At 40.1% G+C, this 25,269-nt stretch overlaps 2 protein-coding genes across 3 annotated transcripts; one reads left to right on the forward strand and one right to left on the reverse strand.

Annotated features, from left to right (window-relative positions):
- Nucleotides 1-63: 63 nt before the first annotated feature.
- ercc5 (excision repair cross-complementation group 5) lies at nt 64-18,080 on the reverse strand. Its single transcript, XM_083522283.1, has 15 exons — nt 17,736-18,080; nt 14,502-14,677; nt 13,619-13,734; nt 13,436-13,537; nt 13,286-13,346; nt 13,068-13,211; nt 12,787-12,988; nt 9,492-10,418; nt 7,820-8,070; nt 7,588-7,707; nt 5,879-6,092; nt 5,271-5,415; nt 4,948-5,148; nt 3,617-3,701; nt 64-621 (listed from the first exon to the last, which is right to left on the reverse strand). The coding sequence occupies exons 1-15, from the start codon at nt 17,821-17,823 to the stop codon at nt 163-165; spliced, it is 3,291 nt and encodes a 1,096-aa protein (XP_083378409.1). The 5' UTR covers nt 17,824-18,080; the 3' UTR covers nt 64-162.
- A 23-nt stretch (nt 18,081-18,103) lies between these two features.
- blzf1 (basic leucine zipper nuclear factor 1) lies at nt 18,104-25,235 on the forward strand. 2 transcript variants are annotated; one of them, XM_083522418.1, is made up of 7 exons: nt 18,104-18,177; nt 20,232-20,330; nt 20,414-20,838; nt 20,975-21,192; nt 21,542-21,670; nt 24,182-24,407; nt 24,520-25,235. In XM_083522418.1, exons 2-7 carry the CDS (start codon nt 20,285-20,287, stop codon nt 24,700-24,702), a joined length of 1,227 nt encoding a protein of 408 aa, XP_083378544.1. In that variant the 5' UTR covers nt 18,104-18,177; nt 20,232-20,284; the 3' UTR covers nt 24,703-25,235. The 2 variants fall into 2 exon arrangements, with proteins under 2 accessions (XP_083378544.1, XP_083378545.1); XM_083522419.1 differs by having other exon boundaries at nt 20,975-21,174.
- Nucleotides 25,236-25,269: the final 34 nt, after the last annotated feature.

Consider the following 25,269-nt stretch of genomic DNA (forward strand, 5'->3'; position numbering starts at 1 on the left):
CAGCCAAACTGATTAATTTAAATCGAATATTTAAATCAGTGTGTTAAAGAGATTGTACACAAGTTTTCTGCAATAATTTAATGGTATATCTTTCACATCATAGGCTTCAGGCACCTATTCTGCCTTATAGAAATGCATAAGTAGTACTCAAGTCTTTTGTCATTACATGCTTTTCTTGGTCTTTCCTCTTGCTCCTCCTCGTCCTCCTCTTCTCCCTCTTCCTCTTGTTTTCCCCTCAAACACAGACCGTGCGATAACCATGGTGGCTTTTTTCTTATGTTCCAGTTCATCTTCTGAACTGCTGCTGCTGGATTCAGACTTCAACGGCGGTGTTTTAGGCCGTTTCTCGACTGTTTCCCCTCCAATCATCTTCTCTTCTGGGCTGTTAGAACTCATTCCAATAAAACCTCCTCCAAACATCCCTGCAGGTGTAACGTCAGTTTCTTTCTCTTTGCCATTCTTCCCTTTCTTGACCGGTGAGACCGTTTCATCGTCACTGCTCTCTGCTCGATCGCGTTCCTTCCTCTTGAGGCAGGTGACGGCTCGGCGTAACCGCTGGCTGCGAATGGCCTGCTTTTCCTGCTGCTCCAGACGGAAGAAGGAATCGATGCGCAGCTGAGTCTGAGGATGTAAAAAAAAAAAAAAAAAAGTCTCTCATAAAATGACGATCTCGCTGACCGTAGCTGATAATGGCCAATTTTTATTAATTCGAAACATGTTCAAAGTGATTTGGAACAGAAAAATGCTCATGCAGGAAGCAGCCATGGAGACCACAACCAAGGAAGGCCATATTGGAGAACCTTGTCGATTAAATGGCTCTTTGTGGGCAACTGAAACAATGATTCTTAAACAAGCCCCTGGCATCAGGTCAAAAAGAGCATTTCTGGCAACCGCACAATCGATTAACACATTTCCAGCAAAGCAAACTGTGCTAGACAAGTAAGCAGAACAGAATGTACAGAAAAGGGAACACACAAACTTGTGATTTATCACCTCAGCTGTGATAATCAGTGGTGTATTCAAGTAGCTTTTTTGCGTATCTGTACTGATGTTTTTCCATTTAGGGAGACTTTTATTTTACTACATTTGAAAGTCAAATATTTTACTTTATACTCAATTACATTTCTTTTTTTTTTTTTATGAGGATAAAATCGTGACTGGTCAAACACCCAGTGATCCACCAATCAGGGTCGAGCGAGCGCTCTGTTTTGGTTTTGATTGGGGCTTGGTGTTTCTACTGATCACCAGCATACAGTTCAGCATCAGTTCAACAGCAAGCAGAACATTTAGAGAGGAGGAAATGATAGAGGAAACTCCTGACTCGAACTCGCCACAACACACGTGACCTTATTTAGTGCGATTTTTCACAAAAACTAAAAATGATAGTAGGATAATAAATCATAGTACTTTGGATACTTAACATTTGTTGCTTTTGTACTTTTACTCAAGTTGAATAGAGCGCTTTTACTTTTACTGGAGTAAAAATGTCCTTACTGCATCTCTATTTTAACTCAAATACATGGTTGATGTTCTTCGTCCACCACTGAACATAATTAAGGATGTTGAAGGAACAGACAAAGCCAATGACAATGTTTTATTGTCTTCTTAAGAAATTATCTCTTTGAAGTGTGTGTGTGTGTGTGTGTGTGTGTGTGTGTGTGTGTGTGTGTGTGTGTGTGTGTGTATATATACATTGTCTGTTCAGCTGAGAAGCGAGGCCCTATTCTCTACACAGATCGTGAGGTCCTGTTGTGCAGCAAGCATACATTAAAACTTGCTTTGCCTTAATTACTGGTCTTTCTGAATCTTTTACTATACTGCTAAAATATCCAAGCTCTCAGCAGCACATCATCCAAACCTCTGCATATACAATATATTGCCAACATTTTGTGGACACCTGGTTGTGCTGGATGTGCTTTTTGAGCATCACATTCCACATTTAGTCTCAATTTGCTCTTTTAATTCCCTCCACTCTTCTGGGAAGATGTTCCACTAGATTTTGGAGTGTATTTGTGCTCACTCAGACAGAAGGGTGTTAGTAAAGACAGGTACTGATGTAGGTGAGATGAGGAGGTTTGCGGTGGGGTCAGTGCTCCAATTCATCCTAAAGGTGTTCAATAGTGTTCAGGTAGCTCAGGTAGCATACATCTGTTGAAACCAGTATAACGCTGAGCCCAGGCACTGACTGTCAGTACAAAACCACCTTTGAATGCCCTTATAAAATCATTCCACCATGAAATAGCTCATTTTCCCAGTACCTACTGCTACCCAGAGTGCAATTTTAAGCCATTACATAAGTATTTGGCTACAATCTGTCAGTGGTGCATTAGTGATGACAGAAACTAAACCAGATGTCACTATTTTAAGTACCTAACTAGGCTTGTCCCCTGTATATACAGCTGCCTAGACCCTATATCCCTTAGATTTCTCACAACTATTTAAAACCAACTGGCCTGATTTCACGCCTTGGGTGGTCCCATGAAATTCCGGAGAAAGAACGGGCGCTTTGAGGATGGATTTGGACTGTGGTTAATGTCAACAGTCTGCTACACTGACTCAGGACTACAGTTTGCTTCTGATCACCGTCACTGTACCCCGCAACATCGTTTATCTGCAATAAATGGACATTCGGTGCAACCCAGATGAGGATGGGTTTCCTCTTGGGTCTGGTTCCTCTCAAGGTTTCTACCTTATGCAATCTCATGGAGTTTTTCCTTGCCACAGTCGCCACCGGCAAATAAAAATGAATTGAATTGAATATTTAACTACTACTGAATAGTTGATCTATGTCCCAAAAAGGACAGCATATCCTACCTCAATGATTACCACCCTAACCTTATGCCAGAATCCTTTTTTTGTGGACTTCATTGTCTGGATTTTTTTGGTCTGGGAAAAATACTATCAATTTAATTCAATTCAGTTTTATTTCTAGACCACTTTTAACAATGGATATTAGCCTAAAGCAGCTTTTAAGAAAAAGGGGTTATAATGTTGCCTATAAGTTTATTTCTTATTAGTTTGTCCATAATGAGTGAGCCAGTGGAGACTATGGAAAGGAAAAACTCCATGAGATGGTATGAGGGAGAAAAGATTGGAACATATTGGAAATGTGTGGACTGGACTATTCAACGTTGACTGGACCTCAGATGCAATGGTCCAATCAATCACTATTACCCATTACAGAGCACTGGTGCACAGTATTGGTCCTTTCTCTCCCCTAGTTTGTATACGTATTATACACTAACTAAAAACTAACTTTCTTTTCGGCTTCTCCCGTTAGGGGTCGCCACAGCGGATCCTCCGCACGTTTGATTGATACACTAATGAGTGCATTTCTCTCTACCACTCAGTCAAACTCATCAAGGTTGCAGATGCCACCACCCTATTTGATCTCATGAAAGACAATCATGACTCTGACCCCCCCATGAAAGATGTATGACTTGCAGCATGGTGTACAGATAATAACCTTAGACCAGACACATGCTGGTCTGTCCTTGACCACATGCATTCTAATTGCGCTTGTTGGTTAGACGTGATTAAAAAGACAAACAGCATTACATTTTTGTTTTTTCTACTGATTAAGATAAATATACTCTATATAGTAGGAAATATTTACCTGTTGAGTGCTGAGCTGTTTTAGGACTGGCTGAAGTGTTTCTTCAGTCTTCCTGCTGTTCCAACCAAATCGACTATAACAAAACTTATGTCTAGTTAAGAAAGACATGGTTACACTTTAAACTCTATATCCAACTTTTACAAGTTGACCCACAAAATGGGCATTAAAATAAAAATGTTTAGTATAATAAAAGTGTTTAGGCCAAAGAAAATTGGGTCACTTTTTAGCAAGTAATAGCAGGAAGTGGCTATCGATAGTGCTGTTGATTTATTAGCGTTTTATGTACAGCTTCAAGAATTTTTCTTAAAAGGAGAAAATCCTGGCAATTCCGCATATCGAGGGACTGAATGAATGAAGGACGGAAGGAATGAAGATATTTGTTAAAGTATACTGAAATAAGTAGAACAATTTTGTAGATCATATAAAACTTTCTTTCGGCTTCTCCCATTAGGGGTCGCCACAGCGGACCATCCGCATGTTTGCTTTGACACGTTTTTACGCTGGATGCCCTTCCTACCGCAATCCTTCCCATTTATCCGGGCTTGGGACCGGCACTAAGAGTGGCTGGGGTTGGTTCCCTGACCAGGGATCGAACCCGGGCCACAGTAGTGAGAGCACCACATCCTAACCACTAGACCACCAGGGACCCAATTACGTAGATCATATCTTTAGAAAATTAAATATTAAATGTAACACACACACACACACACACACACACACACACACACACACACACACACACATCTGTATTACCCAAATAGGGACTAACAATCTAATACATTTTTCTATGTATTTAATTGTGTATATATACAGTATATACATATATACACATATATACACATATACAGTATATACAGTATATACATATATATATATATACATTGAGGAAAATAAGTATTTGAACACCCAGCTTTTTTGCAAGTTCTCCCACTTAGATCTAGCTGATAGACAGGTGTTCAAATACTTATTTGCAGCTGTATCATACAAATAAATAGTTAAAAAAATCATACATTGTGATTTCTGGATTTTTTTTTTTTTTAGATTATGTCTCTCACAGTGGACATGCACCTACGATGACAATTTCAGACCCCTACATGATTTCTAAGTGGGAGAACTTGCAAAATAGCAGGGTGTTCAAATACTTATTTTCCTCACTATATATAAAATAAAAATGAAAAAATTATATATATACTTAAAAAAACATGCTATTCAGGGGGGGACTCTGTATATGTTTTTATCTCATTTTATATTTTCTCATTAACTCAACTGCTGGTGGATATTTTGACCCAGACTCGACTCTGATACATCACCAAGCTGCAAATAAAGGATATTCTTTGAGGAGATCCAGCTGTGGGTGGCCCCAGCAAAACAAGCCCTCTGATTGGTCCACAGTGGGCTGGAGGTAGGCCTCAGCGACAGCAGGATTCGGGAAGCCTGGATGAACCTTTAATGCTCTCAACTTTTTCTTCACCTTTGTGTCCTTAGGATCAGCAACCAGCTTCTTATTGTTTTGTGCTTCATTCCACCATTTACTGTAGCAGTCAGAAAACAAGAGAGTGCTACTACTACATATTTATATATTTATTCATCACTTATTCCAGTCAAGTCTAATTTATCTACACCATGGGTGCTGTTTGCTATTGAAATTTCATACCTGAAGTGATTCAGAAGTTCTAAACCAGTCCCAGGGAACTCGTTTAGTATTTCCATGCCAGTAACGTATCCGACTCCTGGGATTCCCTCGGTGTAATCGCTACCCAGTAGATAGGCCAGATTAATCATCTTAGTCCTGTCCAGTCCTACATGAGGATTACATTCTCAATTTTTTAAAACTAAATGTAAGAAACACAATTTCATCTTTTTATTTAGCAGTTTAAACTGTAGCCACATTTAATTAATGAAATAATTATATAGCCAACAAATGTCACATATGTCAACAAAAATGGAGTGAAGGAAAAGCAGTCAACAAGCACTCAACATCTCTGAGCACTCCTCCAAATTGTTGAAAATCTATTCCAGGTGACTACCTCCTAATTCTCACTGAAAGAATGTGAAAGAATCTGGGATATTAACACCTTTTTACTATATAATTCCAGATGAGTTCTTTCATAGTTTGGATGTCTTCATTATTAATGAAGAATTGCAAAAAAAAAAAATACAATTAAGAAAAACCATTAAAGGAGAATTGGTGTGTAAACCCGTATACACACCGTGTGTGTACGGTCGGTTGAAAAAGTCCTTAAATGTACCAGTGAGCCTCACCTAGCTGGTTTTGAATATCCAGGTACTGGTAGTGTTCAACATAATTTTTGCTGTTAAAGAAGTTTTTGTAGACGTGTCGTCCTCCGAACAGCCAGACGTCACTGTCGTCTGTGATGGTGCCATGTGTCTGGTCCGTCCGGTCCAAAGCTGCACACTGAGCTTCAGCTTCCATTGGGGCAACGATGAAGGGCACCCCGAACAACCGCAGCAGCTCCTGGTCCAAACGCACATAGGATCAGAAGTTTAATCTAAATAATTTATTTGAAAATTGTTGTGAGAACTAAATAAAACCAGGTTCACTCTGATGTAGTTAGAACCTTGTAAGGTGGATACACAAAAAAAAGTAGTAGAAACATTTTCTTTAATTTAGAAAAATCAATGATCAAAGTTTTTCCTTTTCCTTGGTAGTTCATTCATTGCACCTAATTGTAAATCTGAATCATATTTGCCCATGTTTGAATCAGTACCAATAATTCTTAACTTTCTATAAGTAAAGCATGATGTGCTGCTTTTTTCATCTGAAGGCTTTTATTTGATAAAACAATCTCCAAAAAGTAAATGCCAGAATATGCATTACGTTACATAATAATGAATATGCAAGAATATTCATTGTTTTATTGTAAACCAGTCTGATCTTTCAGATCTTGAACAAAAGCATTTCCACTGCTCACATCAGAAAAGCATATTTTTAGTGTGATTTCAGCGATTTATAATAAGTGAGATTAATAATAATAATAATAATAATAATAATAATAATAATAATAATAATAATAATATGGGATTGACTGGCAAAGAATAACATCCATGATAATGTCAAAAGTGTACAATATCTAATGAGAGCAGTTCATCAAGAACCTGGAAGTTCCATCAGCAACTTATCAGGAATGACAGGCTAAAGATAGATGCTGAGGTCATTTGTGTTTGTTGTGAGAGAAGCTGGTACCATTGCCAAATGACACACCATTGCACCCACACGTATAGCACGTTGTCAATGTGAACATATTATCTGAAATATTACATATTCAACAATAAAAAATAAATAAAAAAAAGAACTATGTAAAAAATGACCCATGGCATTACATTGGACACACAAGCTTAAAGTGTTTCATCCATGAAATGTAATTTCCGACAAACTAAGGACCAGCTTGGGTTTCTTAAGGGTTCTTTGTATGGCTTTCTAAAGGTTTTTTTTTTTGCCTTTGGTTGTTCATCAATTATTTCTACTGCACATGCAGCCCCTTTAAAATTCATGCAACAGAACAACTAAATGTATAAACACACAGGAGCACAGAGACAAGGCACATGTGAGCCTATAGTAATCTACTATTATTAACTAAAAGACAGAACAAAGAAAAGTCTGGCACTCTAGCAGCTGGATTGGATTTAAAATAAGTTGCCATGTGGTGATAAATCCCTTTATATTGTGATGTAAGAAATATATTTCTAAAAGCAAAAACATACAAATTTTCCCACACTAATCCTCCAATAAAGGGGTTTTCAGAAATGCATCAGAAATGCTGTGTGTAAAGACTGGAGCTCTTATTGAAAGAAAAAAAAAAACTCTTAAGGATACTTCTCAAACTTTTATAGTGGTAAAAGTATGCACATATTTGTGTGAAAGGTTGATCCAAAAGGTTTAGGCATGCAAATTGTGTAATATTGTGTAAAACTGGCCTGACTTCATCTTATCCATGAATTACAGTCCTCACCTGGCTCTCCTGGCACATCTGCCCTGTAACTGTAGCTGCACTGCGCTGCTGTTGCTGTTGCTGGCCGCGAAGGTTGCTCTGCTCTGCCTGCAGATCTTTCTCCAACTCGACCAGCTCCTCCTGCAGGACACACAAATCACAAGAAGAAATCAAAGAAGTCTTTTATGTTATAATGATTCATCTGAATAAATAACAAATGTGACGTGGAAAAAAAAAAGAATTCTAAATGTACCATGTCGATATTGTCCCATTCACTGGATGGAGGAGCAGCGGCCACTTCTCGAGAGCTTTCAGCTTGTTTTTCTTCCATTTCACTGCTGTTTAATGACGGAGTCGTTCCACTTGAATCTTCCTTTTGGCTCTCCTCTTCGTCCTTTCCCACCACCTCCTCATTACTAATTTCTGGTAATTTTTCTTCTGATTTGGTTACTGAATTATTCAATTCAGGCTCCTCTTCCCCTTCTGATACCTCAATGAAACTTTCTATTAAAAACAAAACATACCCCAAAACATAACGAACAAATTGTACATTAAAATTACATTTTAAATAGACATTGTGGTAATAAACGATCTTTCATAAAAACAAAAAATATAAAAATTCATTTTTGTTCAAGCAAAACTTGCATAAACACATAAGGTTCCTTCAAAGTACTTTTATGGTGGCTTTTGGAAGGTTTATTAAAGGATCTACATGAGAACAAGTGGGTTTCTATAGAAATTGTTACAGAATTGTTTGGACTAAATGCACAGTTTTACTCTTTTTTTTCCATTTTGCCTAATAGATTAAAATTAATTTTTGCCATTTGAAACTTTTGTGTAGTTTAACAGTGAAATATTTGTAATACTGTATACTGACAGACATTCAGTGGCATTACGGCAGCTAAAATATTGATGCCATAAGCTCCTAGTCCATCCGGAAATTTGTATGAATACAAAGAGTTCCGTTAAAAAAGTACTTTTTATGTATTTTATGAAAGGGTTTATTGAAGATTCTATGGAGAACAAATGTGGGTTTCCTAAAAATTGCTACAGAATTGTTTAGGCTTAAATTTGAATATCAACAGTCTGCAACAACATGGGTTCTGCAGGTTTCAAAAAGCCAAATTTAAGATTTTTTAAGATTTATTTAAGACCGTTAAGAATGAAATTTAAAACACAGATACGAACAATACGATGGAAACAATAGGAACAATAAGAACAAATATGTTGTTAGCAACTGGTTTTAAACAAGCCCTCAAGTCTTTTTTTTTTCTCAAGCCAAGTATCACTAAACTTGCTCTCTCATAGCTGAAAATAAAATCAGTTTTATGTCTGTGGTACAATCCAATATCGGTTCGTGCCAATAACAGAAAGCTGATTGGCTGTTGGTCTCATTTGTAGTCGTAATACAGCTAATTATATTTGGACTAGCGAAAGAAAAATAACTTCAACACACAAAAACAAACAAACAAAAGTGCTGCATGACATCAGAAAATAAAACGGCGAATTTACGACTTTTAAGGAAATATAGATTTTTTTTTTTTTTTTTTTACTTTTTTTTTACTTTTTAAGACCCCACAAAAAGTCTGTACAATGGTTAAGGGCTTCAATTGGAATCAGACAACAAATCTGTGAAATTAGGTATCCATCAGTGAATATAATGTAATGAATGGACAATACGATGACGATGGGTTCTCTTTCGAGTCTGGTTCCTCTCAAGGTTTCTTCTGCATACCATCTCAGCAAGGTTTTTTTTTTTCCACTGTTGCCATTGGTATAGTCATTTGAGATAAACTAACAGAGAGTAATTTATGCTAAAATGTTTATGTAAAATTTTAAATTTTCATTCTATTTAATTCTGTAGAGCTGCTTTGGGACAATGTCGTTTGTTAAAAGTACTTGACGATGTAGACTGTCATACATACCTTCAGAGCTGCTGTCCTCCTCTTCACTCTTTTCAATAATTTGCGTATTTCTTTCCTCCTTCTCCTCAATTAAGCTAATGCTCAAACTTTCTTTTTGACAGAAATTGTTTGCAGAACTTGGCCCATGTTCTTCGGGCAAAACTTTTTCATCTGACTGTAGATCTGAAGGAGCGGAAGCTGTTTTTAAAGCATCTTTTTCAAGCACTTCTTCATTAGTAGCAGATCTGAACTCTTTGCTCCTCACTCCAACTACCTCGTCCATTTCCTCACCTTCAGAACTGCTCAACAAACCCACACGGTCCACCTGCTCCATCTCAGTAAGTGTCTCTTTTTCTCCTAAAGCTCTCTGAATGGCCCGTAAAGTCTGTGGAGAAAGTCCACCTCCTTCCTGAGCCTCATTCAAAACACTCTTTTGCATCACTGTGCTTTCTGCTTGATCTTCATCCTCATCTGAGCTACTGACAATGACAACTTTCTGGTGCTGAGTTTGAACCTCTTTGCCGAAGTATTCAGATACATTATTGTCCTCCGTCAGGGCCCTCTGGATGGCCTGCAAAGTGCGAGGTGACACACCACCGTTATCTTCTTGAGAACTTGCTTTTACACTTCCATCTTGGATCTTATTCTTAGAAGCTGATTCATCTTCATCCGAGCTGCTGTCCATCATGGCTGCCTGAATGGCCTGAAGGGTTCGTGGCGAGGGAGGCGCTCCAGCTGAAGGCTGCTCCTCGGTACAAATGATTAGTTTTGGAGTCGTCGATGAAGAAGAGGAAGAAGGCGGCTCGTTTTCCTCAGGAACGCCGTCTGATATTGGCCGCCAAAGGGGCTCTGGCCTTCCTTTGACTCTCCCTTTTCTGGACCAAGGGCCTGAAGACCAGGGATCTGGGGCTACGTGACTCTCAGTAGTCTGTGTGCGCTTTTGAGACCCTGCAGGAGTACAGAAAACAATTCTCTGAATTTTTTCATCAAATAAAACCAACAGGTTCAAACTAAAGCATTTTACCTGCAGGATATATATCAGCATTTAATTAAGGACCACCTGCCTCCTCCTTAGTTGTCAACATTCACAGTAGAAGGAGGAGGTGCTTAAAAGAAAATGCTACTCTTTAAAAAGCTCTTCTTTCTAAAATATGACACCTAGTGAAAATTTAAAAAGATTACCATAGATATGATCTACAATATGACTGTATTGACACTGCACCGATTATTACACTCGGTTTACAACCTGCAGGTAAAACAGTTTTAAAATCCTGAAGCCAAACTTGAATCTCTTTTAATTGCTGCTGTCGCTGCATCATATAGCTGTGTAACACACTCTGAGGAAATCCTACGGTGGTCTAAGCAAAATAACAAATCCGAAAACAAATCAACACTTACAAAATCACATTAACAAATCAGAACGCAAAATACAAATAAGAAAACAAATGATCAAATCCAAAAACACATAAAAAACAAAGCAAACAAATCGACAAACGCAAAAACATTAATACATCCAAAAACAAATCATGAAAACACAACTACAATTCAGACAAACCAGAACAGGTAGTTATAGATTGTGAATGTAATACCACTTTTTGGACGAGACATTTGTGAAGATAAGCAGGAAGTACAACAGGTTACGGCAGGAGAAAGTTGGCACGTGTGTAAAAGTGTAAAAATATTTGAAGCACTTTTGGAAAACAAATTGGTTTAAATGCCTGCAAATATGTACAAGAAAGTTATAAAATACACAATTTCCTACTTCCTGTACATCTTGAATGACGGATGTCTTGCCTTTTCCGTTTTTTTCTGAAATGTCATCGCGTTTTTTTTATTTGTTATTTCGTTTTCGGATTTGTTCATTTGTTTTTTGGACATGCTAATTTGTTTATAGATTTGTTTTTTGTTTTGTTTTTTTTGATTAGTTAATTTGTTTTGCACTTTTTGGCCACTGTAGAAAGCTCTATCTACCCCCTTCTGCCCACAAATGCTCAAAAAATTAAAGAATTGCCATGTGCCACACTGTGACTGAAATAGGGAAGGAAAGGGTACAAGATGCCACTCACACAGGCACCATGGCCAATTTTGCTACATTGGCTCATGGCCACAGTGACATGGCTGTGACATTGTCAGGATTCAATCTCTTAGTAATAAGGCCAGACAATACTGGTCTTTTTCAAATCATCTTGTTGTGAAGGTCTTAAAAGCGAGCCCTTTGCTTCTATCTATGATAGAGAGAGATGTTTGTGGGGCATAAGCCTTCTTATAACTTATCAACATGCAGTGTCTGGCATTGTCTCAAGAAATGTACACAGATAAAGAGATCATAATATTATAATCCACAACAAAGTTATATTTAATAAAGTGGGAAAATAAATTATTAAATATGCTAAAAAGAATCAGTACACCAACACAAGGCAGCTAATTTCAATAAGAAGTTCTACCTCCTACCTGTGCAAATTAGATTCGGCTGGTTAATGCATGTTGATAAGTTAGAAGGCTTACGCCCCACAAACATCTCACAATAGATAGAAGCAATAAGAGCTCGCTCCCAAGACCTTTGCAACAAGATGGTTGTGCTGAATAAAAACTTCGCTGGTTACTGAATGATTTCCAAAATCCTGTGTGTTCCTGTAAGCACTATTGGGGCCAATCGCATTTGGCAGACGTCATTATCCAGAGCGACTTAAATTATCTCATTCAGCAGCTATGGGATAAAGGGCCTTGCTCAGGGTCCCATGAGTGGCATCTTCAATTCAATTCAATTCAATTCATTTATTATTTGTATTGCGCTTTTAACAATGAACATTGTCTCAAAGCAGCTTTACACAGATAATGTGGTGATTAAAAGTGAATATGTTCTTTATAAGTAAGTTTGTCCCTGATGAGTGAGCCGGTGGCGATTGTGGCATGGAAAAACTCCCTGCGATGGCACAAGGAAGAAACCTTGAGAGGAACCAGACTCAAGAGAGAACCCATCCTCATCTGGGTTGCACCGAATGTCCATTTGAAGCAGATATACAATGTTGCGGGGTGCAGTGATGATGATCAGAAGCGAACTGTATCCTGAGTCAGTGTAGCAGACTGTTGACATTAACCACAGTCCAGTCCACCCTCAAAGCGCCTGTTCTTATTCCGGAATTTCATGGAACCACCCAAGGCGTTTATGAGAAACCGTCCCAATCTTAACATGGATGGGGATTAAACTCACGACCTTTCGCCTTAAACACTAAGCTACCACATCCCATTCTGAGGTTTCTGCTCAGGGAGTCAACGGGTTTAATTAAATCAAATAAAATCAAATGATCTCTCTGACCTTTGATGAGTATATAATGTGACGAATCCTCAGATAAGAGGCGCCGCGACTCAACGCTGTGCTCGTCCCCCTGGACGTACTCCTCCTCCACAGCTCCACATGTGCGCTGGTTCATTTCTTTCTCCACACCCTCTAGACGTTGGTTCAGGTTATTCCTCTGCAGCAACCCGGCCAGCTGATACTGAGAGAAGTCCCCTGACCTCTGCAAGGACACCACAAGGAAAAGTCACCACTGATGACTTGGAGACTGCATTAATGATGAATAATGATGCCTATAGTACCTCAGGGGGTTTGTGAAAAAGTGTGCGTCTTCTCTTGCTGAACTCTTTCATGTCTTTGAGAATTTCGTGCTTGATCTCTGGTGACAGGAGAAAGAACTCCTCAGAGTTGATGTCTACGGAACTGGTATTTTCATACATCTCATCCTGGAAGGACATACGTGATGTTAACGATCGAGGACAAACCTAGAAAGAGAAACGGTATCTCTGCTGCTTCTCACCTGAAAGGTCAGATAGGACTCTTGTGTCTGTACTTCTTCTCTTTCTGGTTCTTCATCAGAACTTCATTTAGAGAAAACAATTATATGAACGAATAGAATGACACAAAATGAAATCTTTTAACAATGCCAACTAACATCTTGTTTTCTTACCTGCTTTGTTCTTCTTCCTCGACAGGAGGCAGTGCGGGTAAAACGAACATTTCTTCCACCTCATCTCGACGCACGGAGGAAATATTGGGAATTGTTTCTTTACTGTAAAAGCCAACAGCGTTTTCTTATCACTGTTTCCCGTCATTACGTAAAATATATTCGTACAATTGCCTTTGTTCTGACCTGCGGTCTCCTAGCGCCGTTTTGATTGCCTGCCTCTTCAGAAATGTCCTCAAGAGTTTCTCATGGGTTTGCTTGGACTCCAGCACTATCTCCTCCTTCCTCTGTCTCCTGATAGCCTTAAGAATTACCAATTTATCACTTGCTACATTTAATAAAGTATTTGTCTCAACTTAAACTAGAGACCTTTAAGTTTTTGGGAACTACCATTTCAACTAGCACAGGACAGATTCGATTACTTCAGTGTAGAACTGCATTAGCAGCTCCTGTGACAGACCGTACTTCCTTGATTGCCATTGAAAGTACATCCTCTGCTGGACCTCATTAAGAAGAGTTGGACTCCCATTTCAAAATGATAAGGTCCAGCAGAGGATGTACTTTCAATTAAAGAAGTACGGCCTGCCACAGGAGCTGCTGATGCATTTCTACACTGAAGTAATTGAATCTGTCCTGTGCTTATAAATCTCCATCTGGTTTGAAGCAGCAAAAGCAGTAGAAAAAAACATTGGTGCTCCCCCTGCAACCTCTTCGGGACTTGTACCATACAGGAAGCAGGAAGCAGGCAGGTAAAATCAATATTGACCCTTCACACCCTGGACACAACCTCTTTCAACTCCTCCCTTCTGGAAGGTGCTACAGAACTTTGTTCACCAAAACTGCCAGATACAGGAACAGTTTCTTTCCTCAGGCAATCAGCCTCATTAACAACTGACCATAATTATATTCCCTGCTTTTTTTTTTTTTTTTTTTACAGTGTTTCAAACCAATTCCTGATTGTTGCTTAACATATTTGTAATATTCTGAATACTAAATGCCAACATTTTGGTGAAAGTGCAGTCCTGCTCTATCCAGAAGATAGTGTACATGCTGCAGCACTAATACCTACCAGAGTCTGTTTTTTGAGCAGAGGTGCATCGCCGTCGTAAACAAAGACCGGTCTGATGCGGAAGAAGAGTAACTTGCACAGGCGGTTGAACAACGTAAGAAGGTGGGCGTTGTGGACGTTGTTGCCTTCACGATCGCGCACTCCCTTGACCGCTTGGTTTAGCCAGATGCTGATATCTGTGAGGTGCTAAGTCAAGGATGTAAAGACATTATTGAACGATGCAATAGGTACGATTCGCTCTGTATAGGGACTTTCCACGTTTTTAAAATAAGATTAGGCCAGTTCAAGTGGACGTTTTGGGTAGCGCTGTCTCTCATATAATTAATATATATATATATATATATATACACACTATTCCACTTTATTTAAGCATGTACCTTTTTTTTGTCCATCTTCATCGTTCTGAATCTTCCACACACAGTTATAAATGTCTGCCGTCTGTTCGTCCTCTGGTAATTATAGGCCAGAAGATAACAGGAGGAGATACCATAAAAAAGACAAATAACGTGATCTATAAATGCTATATATGTTTTCTCCATTGGTTAAACACAGGCCAAGGACGACTATCTCCTGATAAGTAAACATATCGCAGCCAAACCTAAAACTTTGTCACCTCATATAATTAGGTTCTGATTCTAAGCTTGGGTTATGTTACTATTCAAATGATTTCACCTGAATTCCCAGTGCCCCAGTGGGTTTCAAATGAAAACCACTCTGTGCAGCTTGGGAGCCATGAAGTAACTGAGTAACTGAGAAGAACTATGAGGATGGATTAGGACTGTAAATAATATCCACGGTCTACTACAATGGCTCAGGGACACAGGTTGCATGAAAAGGTCTGCATTTACATACACATCACTGAACAGTACACCTCAACAATGATAGAACTGTAATGAATGTACATTAAGTACCACTCAATTGCGGATGGGTTCTATTTCAAGTCTGGCTCCTCTCAAGTTTCTTCCTAATACCATCTCAGGGAGTTTTTCCTTGCCAGTGTCACCATTGGCTTGCTCTTAATCTTTTGGCTGCTCCCATTAGGCGTCGCCACAGCGGATCATCCTTCTCCATACCCCCCTTTCCTCTACATCTGCCTCTTTCAAACCAACTACCTGCATGTCTTCCTTCACCACACCCATAAACCTCCTCCTTTGCCTTCCTCTTTTCCTCCTTCCTGGTGGCTCCATCCTCAGCATTCTACTACTGATATACCCCATGTCGCTCCTCTGCACATGTCTAAACCATCTCAATCTCGCCTCCCTCACCTTGTCTTCAAAACGTCCTACATGCACTGTCCCTCTAATAAACTAATTTCTAATCCTGTCCATCGTAGTCACTCCCAACAAAAACCTCAACATCTATAGCTTTGCTACCTTCAGCTCCACCTCCTGTTTTTTACTCAATGCCACTGTCTCTAAACCATACAACATTGCAGGTCTCACCACAGTCCCGTAAACTTTCCCTTCCACTCTTGCAGATACTCTTCTATCATACATCACTTCTGCCACCCTGCCTGCACACTTTTCTTCACTTCTTTAACACACTCTCCATTACTTTGCACTTTTGACCCCAGGTACCTGAACTCCTCCACCTTCTCCACCTCTTCTACCTGTAATCGCACCCCCAACTGCCCTCCCTCTCATTCACACACATGTACTCTATCTTACTCCTACTGACTTTCCAGCACGTACCTCCACCTCTCCAGGCTCTTCTCAACCTGCTCCCTACTCTTACCACAAATAACAATACCATCCGCAAACATCATAGTTCATGGAGACTCCTGTCTGACCTCATCTGTCAACCTGTTCATCACCACTGCAAACAGGAAAGGGCTCAGAGCCGATCCTTGATTCAATCCAACCTTCACCCTGAGGTCTGTCGTTCCTACTGCACACTTAACTGCTGTCACACTGTCCTCATACATGTCCTGCACCACCCAAACATACTTCTCTGCCACACCTGACTTCCTCATACAATACCATAACTCCTCTCTTGGCACTCTGTCGTACGCTTTCTCTAAATCCACAAACACACAATGGAACTCCTTCTGACCTTCTCTATACTTTTCCATTAACATTCTCAAAGCAAATAATGCGTCTGTGGTGCTTTTCCTCAGCATGAAACCATAGTGTTGCTCACAGATGGTCACCTCTTCTCTCAGCCTGCCTCCCACTACTCTTTCTTATAACTTCATGGTGTGACTGATCAACTTAATTCCCCTGTAGTTACTGCAGGTCTGCACACCAACTAGATAGGATAAATTGTCCTTAGGTGGTGATAAATGTTTAAATGTATTTATATGGTGCCCTGAGATGGACTGATCCAGGGTAACATTCAGGCTGCATCACCACTAGGGTTGCAAAAGGGGCAGAAAATTCCTGGTAAATTTCCACAAACCTTCCATAGGATCTTCATCTGAAGAATTTAAGAAATATTCCAAGTAGAAAATTTACAAGGAATTGGTGGGAATTTATAAAAAAAAAATTTGGAGAAAATGATATAAACTGTACACAAACAAATATAAACCTTTAGTTTGGTCATAAGCAGACATGCATGCAAACTAAAACAGATTTTCTTTATTAATTTGATTTAATAGTTAGTATAATTTTGTCGAACAATAATGTACACAAAGAGCGCAAGGACGTTTTACATAATATTTATGTGAATATTTTTCAAGATGGACTTTTTTTTTTATCTTCTATGAATACACTTGAAACCTTCAACCATGCACAGTCCATATATACAGTATACAGATATCTGACATATGTGTTTTTTCTCGAAACTGTTGCCATAAAACTGGAGGCACACAAATTGTACAATATATCTTTGGTTGAGGTATAATATAATGTTGAACTTGGAAACCAAAACCCAGTACAAGTTCCATGAAGATATGCTTTGCATGGGTTTAAGTGAAAGATCTACAACTCTAGAGCTGTGACCTCAACCCTACTGAACACCTTTGGGGTGATCGTGAACACTGACTGGTCCTCAGGCCTCCTCACCTCACCTAATTCAGTACCTGACACCTTGTGTCTGATGAACACAAATGTCTACAAGCACCCTCCAAAATCTAGTAGAACATCTTCTCAGAAGAGTGGAGGCAGTTATAAGAGCAAATTAGGACTAAATGTGGAATGCGATGATCAAAAAGCACATCCCATACTTGGATGACCAGGTGTCCGCAAACTTTTCCAATATAATGCAGCAAGAAACCTCGAACTGCTGAAAGGATACCAACTGCTAGGATCTTCCCCTCGAGTGTTTCCGGGTTAATGGGCTTTCCTGTGCTCTCCAGCAATTTCCACAGGCCATGAACTCCCATTGTAGTTCCTTTTCAGATCTGAGACAAACACAGCAAAGGCTCTGAGCTTACACACACTTTTCTTTACCCTGTAGCTTTTTAACTAAGCTCAATAAATAATTGAGCTTTTAATAATTGATAACATTTGATATAACATTAGACCTACAACAATTCATAACACGCACTGACTATTTGATAATATAAACAAAGACATCTTTCCGGGTTTACATAAAACAAGAAGCGTCCGTCTACTTAAAGTGTCCTCCAGGAAACACATTTTGAGTAACATAGTTCCTACAAGAAAATATTTTCGACCGGAATTGCGACTGGTGGTGAAGAAGGCGGAATATGGCAACTTCCGGTTCAGGATTTGAGGTACGTGGAGCGGTTGCTTGTGTTTTTGCTGTTTTAATGTGAATATACTAGTCTATTTGCTTGTCGTTTTTAAAGTATTTTGTTTGGAAATAAAGCCATTTTGTTTTTTCTTTAAATTTCCATGAGAAATATATAGAAAGTGTGATGTCATAGGTTATCTCTAATCTGCCGGTACCAGAATAAAGAGCCATAAAAACAGTCATTATATTATAACAACATCAACTATAATTAAACTGCCTCTAAAGGCAGTCACTGAATTCATAAACACCTTTATCGCTTTATTTATAAGATAATCTGCTGTTTTTCCAGATGAACTGTATTTTAGTGTGTTTGTTTAAAGGCCTCCCTCTGTCCTGGGTGTAATCTCGAGATAAAACATTCAAACTAAGGTAATAGCTGTGATATTTAGCATTTACTAGTGTTATATGATCCAAAAACCTTTCTCCTGAACTGGGTTGTAATTTTAAAAGAATCTACACATTTATAAATCATTTCCACTTATATAAATAAAGGAGTTTTCTGAATCAGTTCCTCTTTTGAGACTGATTTTGATCTCTCGAATGTATATAATGCTGTTTTTCATTACAGTTTAGTTTTTTCTTGCTTTAATACATATTTAGACAGGCCATGAAGGAGATATTGTGTTAGAAGAGACCTTTCGATTGAGTAAACATACAAAAGTATTTGCCTTCAAACGTACTTAAGTATCTAAAGTACTATGATTTATTATGGCTCTTCTTCTTTCGGCTTCTGCCATTAGGGGTCACCACAACAGATCATCCGTCTCCATACCCCCCCTGTCCTCTACATCTGCCTCTTTCAACCCAATAACCTGCATGTCCTCCCACACCACATTCAATAATCTGCCTCCTTGGCCTTCCTCTTTTCCTCCTTTGTGGTGGCTCCATCCTCAGCATTCTCCTACTGATATACCCCATGTCCCTCCTCTGCACTTGTCCAAACCATCTCCATACCATCTCCATCTCGCCACGCTCACCTCGTCTCCAAAACGTCCTACATGCCCTTATAATGTTCCTGTTATCATTTTTATCACAAGACTCTTAACTTAATCAACTAAGTTTATGTGAAAAGACTCTGTTACTCTGAACACACTGATCTATAAATAGAATGATATTAATGAGTCAAACGCTGATTGATTTCTATAAAAACTATAGCGTGCGATTGGCGGATTGCTGTGTGTTTGACCAGTTAAGTTTTTATTCTCATAATTAAAAAAGAACGACCGATTTCTGGAAATGTACAGGCGCATCTCAACAAATTAGAATGTTGTGGGAAAGTTCATTTATTTGAGTCATTCAACTCAAATTGTAAAAATAAATTCACGCACACAGACTAAAGTAGTTTAAGTCTTTGGGTCTTTAATTGTGATGATTTTGGCTCACGTTTGACAAAAACCCACAAATTCATATATTTGACATATTTCGTAGGAAGGTAATTATCCTTAAAGGGATATTACATCTACAGTGCCAGTCAAAACACACCTAGTGTTTAATGATGTTTGAGAGAGACGTGCATGTTCTTTTCCTTTCTATGCAACAGACTACGCTATGAACAGTATGAAGATTTACTTTGACCAAACAAATGTATAAATGTATACACGTTAATTTATTTTCATCGGAAATTCTCCCTTAGCACGAACAACAGCTTTTAACACTCACGGAAATATCGTGATATAAATTTCAGCTCATATCGCCTACCCCTAATTAGGGGTCTTCTGTCCACAGAGCTTTCTCCCAGTCACTCTCTAATTTTTGTTTGCTTTTTCCTTTTGCTTAAAACATGCATTAGGCTCAAAAACCAAAAAAAAAAAAAGACTAGGTGTTTCCAAATTTTTGACAGGTTTACAGAGACTGCTGTTTGCTGTATTTATTTACTTATTTTTTGTTGGGGTTCTGTGTAATTGTATTAATATGTATTATTAATATTGTTTTCTATATTTGTTCATTAATAAATATACCTTCATAGTTTTACCTTCTCTGTTAATTCCTTATTAACTTTCTTTCTTTTTTTATTTATTTTTTCTCCACCTAAAGATTTAAGGCAAATTATAGAGACCCACATATTCACGCAACATTACATCCAGTTGATGCTTAAAGGATCGTCTCCAACCATGTCGACTGACATCATGAAAGGTAAGTGATATTTTAGTGTTATTTATATAAATCAGACACTTTCTGAATTTCTCAATCAGACACTTCCTGGACTCCTCTTGTAGTTGTGTCAGTGCGTGGCCCTGGTGATGGCATGGAGATGGCCAAACCTGCAGCGAGCCTGGAGACGTCTGTAGAGACTCTGTCTTTAAAGGCGTCTCCACCCCGACAGTCTCCCAGACCGGCGCCGGCGTCCCCTGGTGTCCTTCACCTGGGAAAAGTGAACAGGGATTCGTGCGCCGAGGTGGAGGCCGTGCGCATCGTCGTCCCACGTGCCGCCATTGTCCGGAGCACCAGAGCGCCCGGCGTCCACGCCGACAGCAAGTTGGATGAAAGAGGATCCACACCGCACCATGCCGACGATCGTCCTCTGTCCCCTTCCCCAGAGCCTCTGGACTATAAGAGCATTGTGGAGAAGCTACAGAACTCCGAGCGCAGGCTGCTGCAGGACAAGGAGGGGCTTTCAAACCAGCTGCGTGTTCAGACCGAGGTGCGACCATGCTGCGTTTTATGTGCTTGTGACGAATTTGCTCCACGCTGAAACCGCTGTTGTGCAGCCAGTACATCTGAATGTGAATTTTATTAATATATTATTTGAAATCAATAACATTCGTTCTTCTGTGCAGGTAAACAGAGAACTCAAGAAGCTTCTTGTGGCCTCAGTAGGGGACGACTTGCAGTATCACTTTGAGAGACTGTCGCGGGAGAAGAACCATCTGATTCTGGAGAACGAGGTTCTGTGCCGCAACCTGGCGCACACGGCTGAGCAGCTGGAGCGCATGAGCATTCAGTGTGACGTGTGGAGGAGCAAATTCCTCGCCAGCCGGTTGGTGTTTTCCTGCAGGTGTTGCCTACACCTTCAATTAAATGTTAATAATAGATAGTTTTTCCAGGTTGCGTTTGCCCTGCCCTGGACATAAAAGGTCATTATGCAGTACGAGAGCGGCCTCTAGAGGCAAATCACTGACACCACGTGATTTGCCAAGTCTTTCCCACAGTTCCCAACATTTCTCATTGTAAAAGTGCTATATAATAAAATACAACAAATACCTACAATTACAAATACTGCTCCACAAAATTCATTAATAAACACACTTTTTCTATTACAGATTTAATCAGTGAGATCTGTACTGCAGGATGTTTTACAGGCAGTGTTTTCTATTCTAATCACATGTCGCTCTGTGTGAGTCCAGAGTGATGGCTGAGGAGTTGACTAACTCCCGAGCTGCTCTCCAGCGACAGACCAGAGAGGCTCAAACCGCCATCCAGGACCTGCTGCGTGAGCGAGAGGAGTTCTCCCAAGACATGATGCACACACACAGGTACCACCTAGATAAAGTGAATAGTCAACAAAAGCCTTGTGGGTAAATCTGTATACAGGTTTAGAGTGGGCTGAGATATTGTTCCACAAAGCTGACTAATATAATATACAACAACATTATGCATATAATATAATATATATATATATATATATATATATATATATATATATATATATATATATATATATATATATATATATACACACACACACACACTGTATTGTCCTGAGTATGACAACCCTGATTATAAAAGAGCCTATTTTTTTTAACTACTGGTATTAGCATTTCTAAGACTTTCTTTTTAGGATCTCCATCTCCTGACAATTACATTGACATGCTATATTTCTTTTCTGCTTGACAGTTGTTGGATAACTTTAACAGATAAATGAGTGTTTATCACCATGAGTTTAACGTTTGCATCACGAGCTCACCTCAGACACTGGTTTACTTGGCCGACTTTTGAACTGCTATGTTCTGGACAGACACTCGCCATCATGCAGTCCTGTAAACAAGCACAGTTTTTCAGGTTGCTTTAGTCCAGGGAACTCGTTTACCTGTTTTTGGCACCAGCTATTTTCGCGGATTATTGACATGGTCAAGTGTTTTCAAAACAGCTTGTAAAATATCATATGAAAAAAAGAATTATCAATATACATTTATGAAGATGGATAGATAGATGGGTGGATGGATTGAAGAATGAACATGAGGACAGATGGATGGACTGATTAATTGATTGATAGGTTGATGGATGGATGGATGGATGGCTGGATGGAGAGATGGTTGATGGACAGGTTGAGAAATTGAAGGATAAATGTGTGGATGGATTGATTGGTGGATAGACGGATAGATGGGTTGATGGGTGTTGATTGGATAAATGGATTGATTGAAGGATGGATGTGTAGAGGGATAGATGGGTTGATGGACAGATGGGTGGATGGATGGATGGATGGATGAATGTGTGGGCGGGCGGGTGGATGGATGGATGGATGGATGAATGTGTGGGCGGGCGGGTGGATGGATGGATGGATGAATGTGTGGGCGGGCGGGTGGATGGATGGATGGATGGATGGATGGATGGATGGATGAATGTGTGGGCGGGCGGGTGGATGGATGGATGGATGGATGTGTGGGCTGGTGGATGGATGGATGGATGGATAAATGAATGTGTGGGCGGGTGGATGGATGGATGGATGAATGTGGGCGGGTGGATGGATGGATGAATGTGGGCATGTGGATGGATGTGTGGGCGGATGGATGGATGTGTGGGCGGGCGGATGGATGGATGTGTGGGCGGGCGGATGGATGGATGTGTGGGCGGGCGGATGGATGGATGTGTGGGCGGGCGGGCGAATGGATGGATGTGTGGGCGGGCGGGCGAATGGATGGATGTGTGGGCGGGCGGATGGATGGATGTGTGGGCGGGCGGATGGATGGATGTGTGGGCGGGCGGATGGATGGATGTGTGGGCGGGCGGATGGATATGTGTGTGGGCGGGCGGATGGATATGTGTGTGGGCGGGCGGATGGATATGTGTGTGGGCGGGCGGATGGATATGTGTGTGGGCGGGCGGATGGATGGATGGATGGATGGATGAATGTGTGGACGGGTGGATGGATGTGTGGGCGGGTGGATGGATGTGTGGGCGGGTGGATGGATGGATGTGAGGGCGGGTGGATGGATGGATGTGAGGGCGGGTGGATGGATGGATGGATGAATGTGTGGACGGGTGGATGGATGTGTTGGCGGGTGGATGGATGGATGGATGAATGTGTGGACGGGTGGATGGATGTGTGGGCGGGTGGATGGATGTGTGGGCGGGTGGATGGATGGATGTGAGGGCGGGTGGATGGATGGATGTGAGGGCGGGTGGATGGATGGATGGATGAATGTGTGGACGGGTGGATGGATGTGTTGGCGGGTGGATGGATGGATGGATGGATGGATGGATGAATGTGTGGACGGGTGGATGGCATGATTCTGATAAAGTTAAGAAATCAGAAGACATGACAGTTGCAGTCAAAATACAAAACCTTTTTATCATGCGAATTTTGCAATTGACTTAAAAAAAAAAAAAAAAAAAAAAAAAAACATTTTGGCAATCACACAATGTAAACAATCCCACAAGAAAAACACACAGCTGTACCCTCACCAGTGCCACAGTGAAAGTGGACCCCCTCGTTCTATTGCTGTATAATAAAAATTCATATCATAACATAAACATTCGGTATGAACCGGTATACCACCCAGCACTACGATAGATGGATGGATGGATTGATTAATGGATAGATGAATTGATGGAGGGAGGTGTGGCTTCATATACTGTTTGATAGTTAAACTTTCCACTGACATGAACCCTGCTCATTTAGTAAAGACTACTGAAAAATCGGTCCTTTTGTTACATTACAGCCATTAAGCTCACACACACACACACACACACACACACACACACACACACACACTATTAAGTAAACCACATCAGCATTCTCAGTGTGTATTCCTGTGAATTTGTAGGTCTCTGGAGCAGCTGCTTGTCTCGCTGCAGTGGGGCAGACAGCAAACCTACTACCCCAGTGCACAGCCGCTCAGCACCGGAGAACTGGCCGTGGCCAATCACAAACTGGCCAACGCCATCAACTCTCACCTGCTGGGGAACATCAGCGCGAGCAGCAGCACATGCGTGAAGAGCATCTCAGCTACAGAGCTCTGCAACACACCAGCTGAGAAGATGGCAGGAAAGGTTTACTGTTGCTTTTGTAGTTTTTCATTTCACTTAAAAAAAATGTTTCTTTCATTAAATATGAAGTGATTATAAAAGCATTATATTCTTTATCCGTTATTTCCCGGTGTAGGTACTCAGGATTCTGGATCCCATTTCCTGCCCTGACGCCACCGGCGACTTGGCCGCTCCCGACTCCGGTTCTCCTTTCCTTCCTAATAAGAAAAGCATCGGACGTTTCCACCCGTACACACGCTACGAAAACATCACCTTTAACTGCTGTGAGCGCTGCACTGGGGAGCTGCTCGTGCTCTGAGACCAACTCGCCTATAGGAATTCTCCTTTTTTTTTTTTTTTTTTTTTTTTTTTTTTTTTTACCCAGTCTCCTTTTACTGCATCTGTAGTATGTAAATTATAACAAATACAACAACTGACACAATGTGGTGGTTTTGAGGAAGTGGTTTTGTGGTGTTTGGATCCTCCGAGGATCCTCGGTGTAGCCCCGTTCTGCTTTCTTCCTTTCTTCCCTATTCTCAGTATTTCTACCTTCCTTCTAGTAACAAGGATTAGAGATGCTTTACTGTAACATAACCACAGGCCTGACTTTTTACTTTTTTAATATATAGAACAAAGTATTTTTCCACCAAACCTAGACAGTTTGGAAATAACACTTCATCACATTGTTGATGTTTTACTTAGGATTTCATTGCAATAATTAAAAAACACCAAACAAACAAAATTCACTTATGGTCTTATGGTGATGAAAACAGCTGCAGGGGTTCTGTTGGTATAATTAATGTGCAATAAATAATGTCTTTGTATATAAACACCAAAGAGAGAAAAAAATAAGAGATTGATCATATAGTCCAATATCAGAACAGAA

Source organism: Silurus aristotelis (assembly GCF_946808225.1).
Source record: "Silurus aristotelis genome assembly, chromosome: 20".
Taxonomy (NCBI): Eukaryota; Metazoa; Chordata; class Actinopteri; order Siluriformes; family Siluridae; genus Silurus; species Silurus aristotelis.

What these genes read in the sequence shown, in the direction of transcription:
- ercc5 (XM_083522283.1), bottom strand. Translation starts at nt 17,823, where the DNA reads ATGGGAGTTCATGGCCTGTGGAAATTGCTGGAGAGCACAGGAAAGCCC. An exon ending in AGTCCTATCTGACCTTTCAG is followed by an intron (nt 13,212 to 13,285) that starts GTGAGAAGCAGC and finishes ATGTCCTTCCAG; the next exon opens with GATGAGATGTATGAAAATAC. An exon ending in TTTTTCACAAACCCCCTGAG is followed by an intron (nt 12,989 to 13,067) that starts GTACTATAGGCA and finishes GTGTCCTTGCAG; the next exon opens with AGGTCAGGGGACTTCTCTCA.
- blzf1 (XM_083522418.1), top strand. Translation starts at nt 20,285, where the DNA reads ATGCTTAAAGGATCGTCTCCAACCATGTCGACTGACATCATGAAAG. An exon ending in CGGTTGGTGTTTTCCTGCAG is followed by an intron (nt 21,193 to 21,541) that starts GTGTTGCCTACA and finishes GTGTGAGTCCAG; the next exon opens with AGTGATGGCTGAGGAGTTGA. An exon ending in GACATGATGCACACACACAG is followed by an intron (nt 21,671 to 24,181) that starts GTACCACCTAGA and finishes GTGAATTTGTAG; the next exon opens with GTCTCTGGAGCAGCTGCTTG.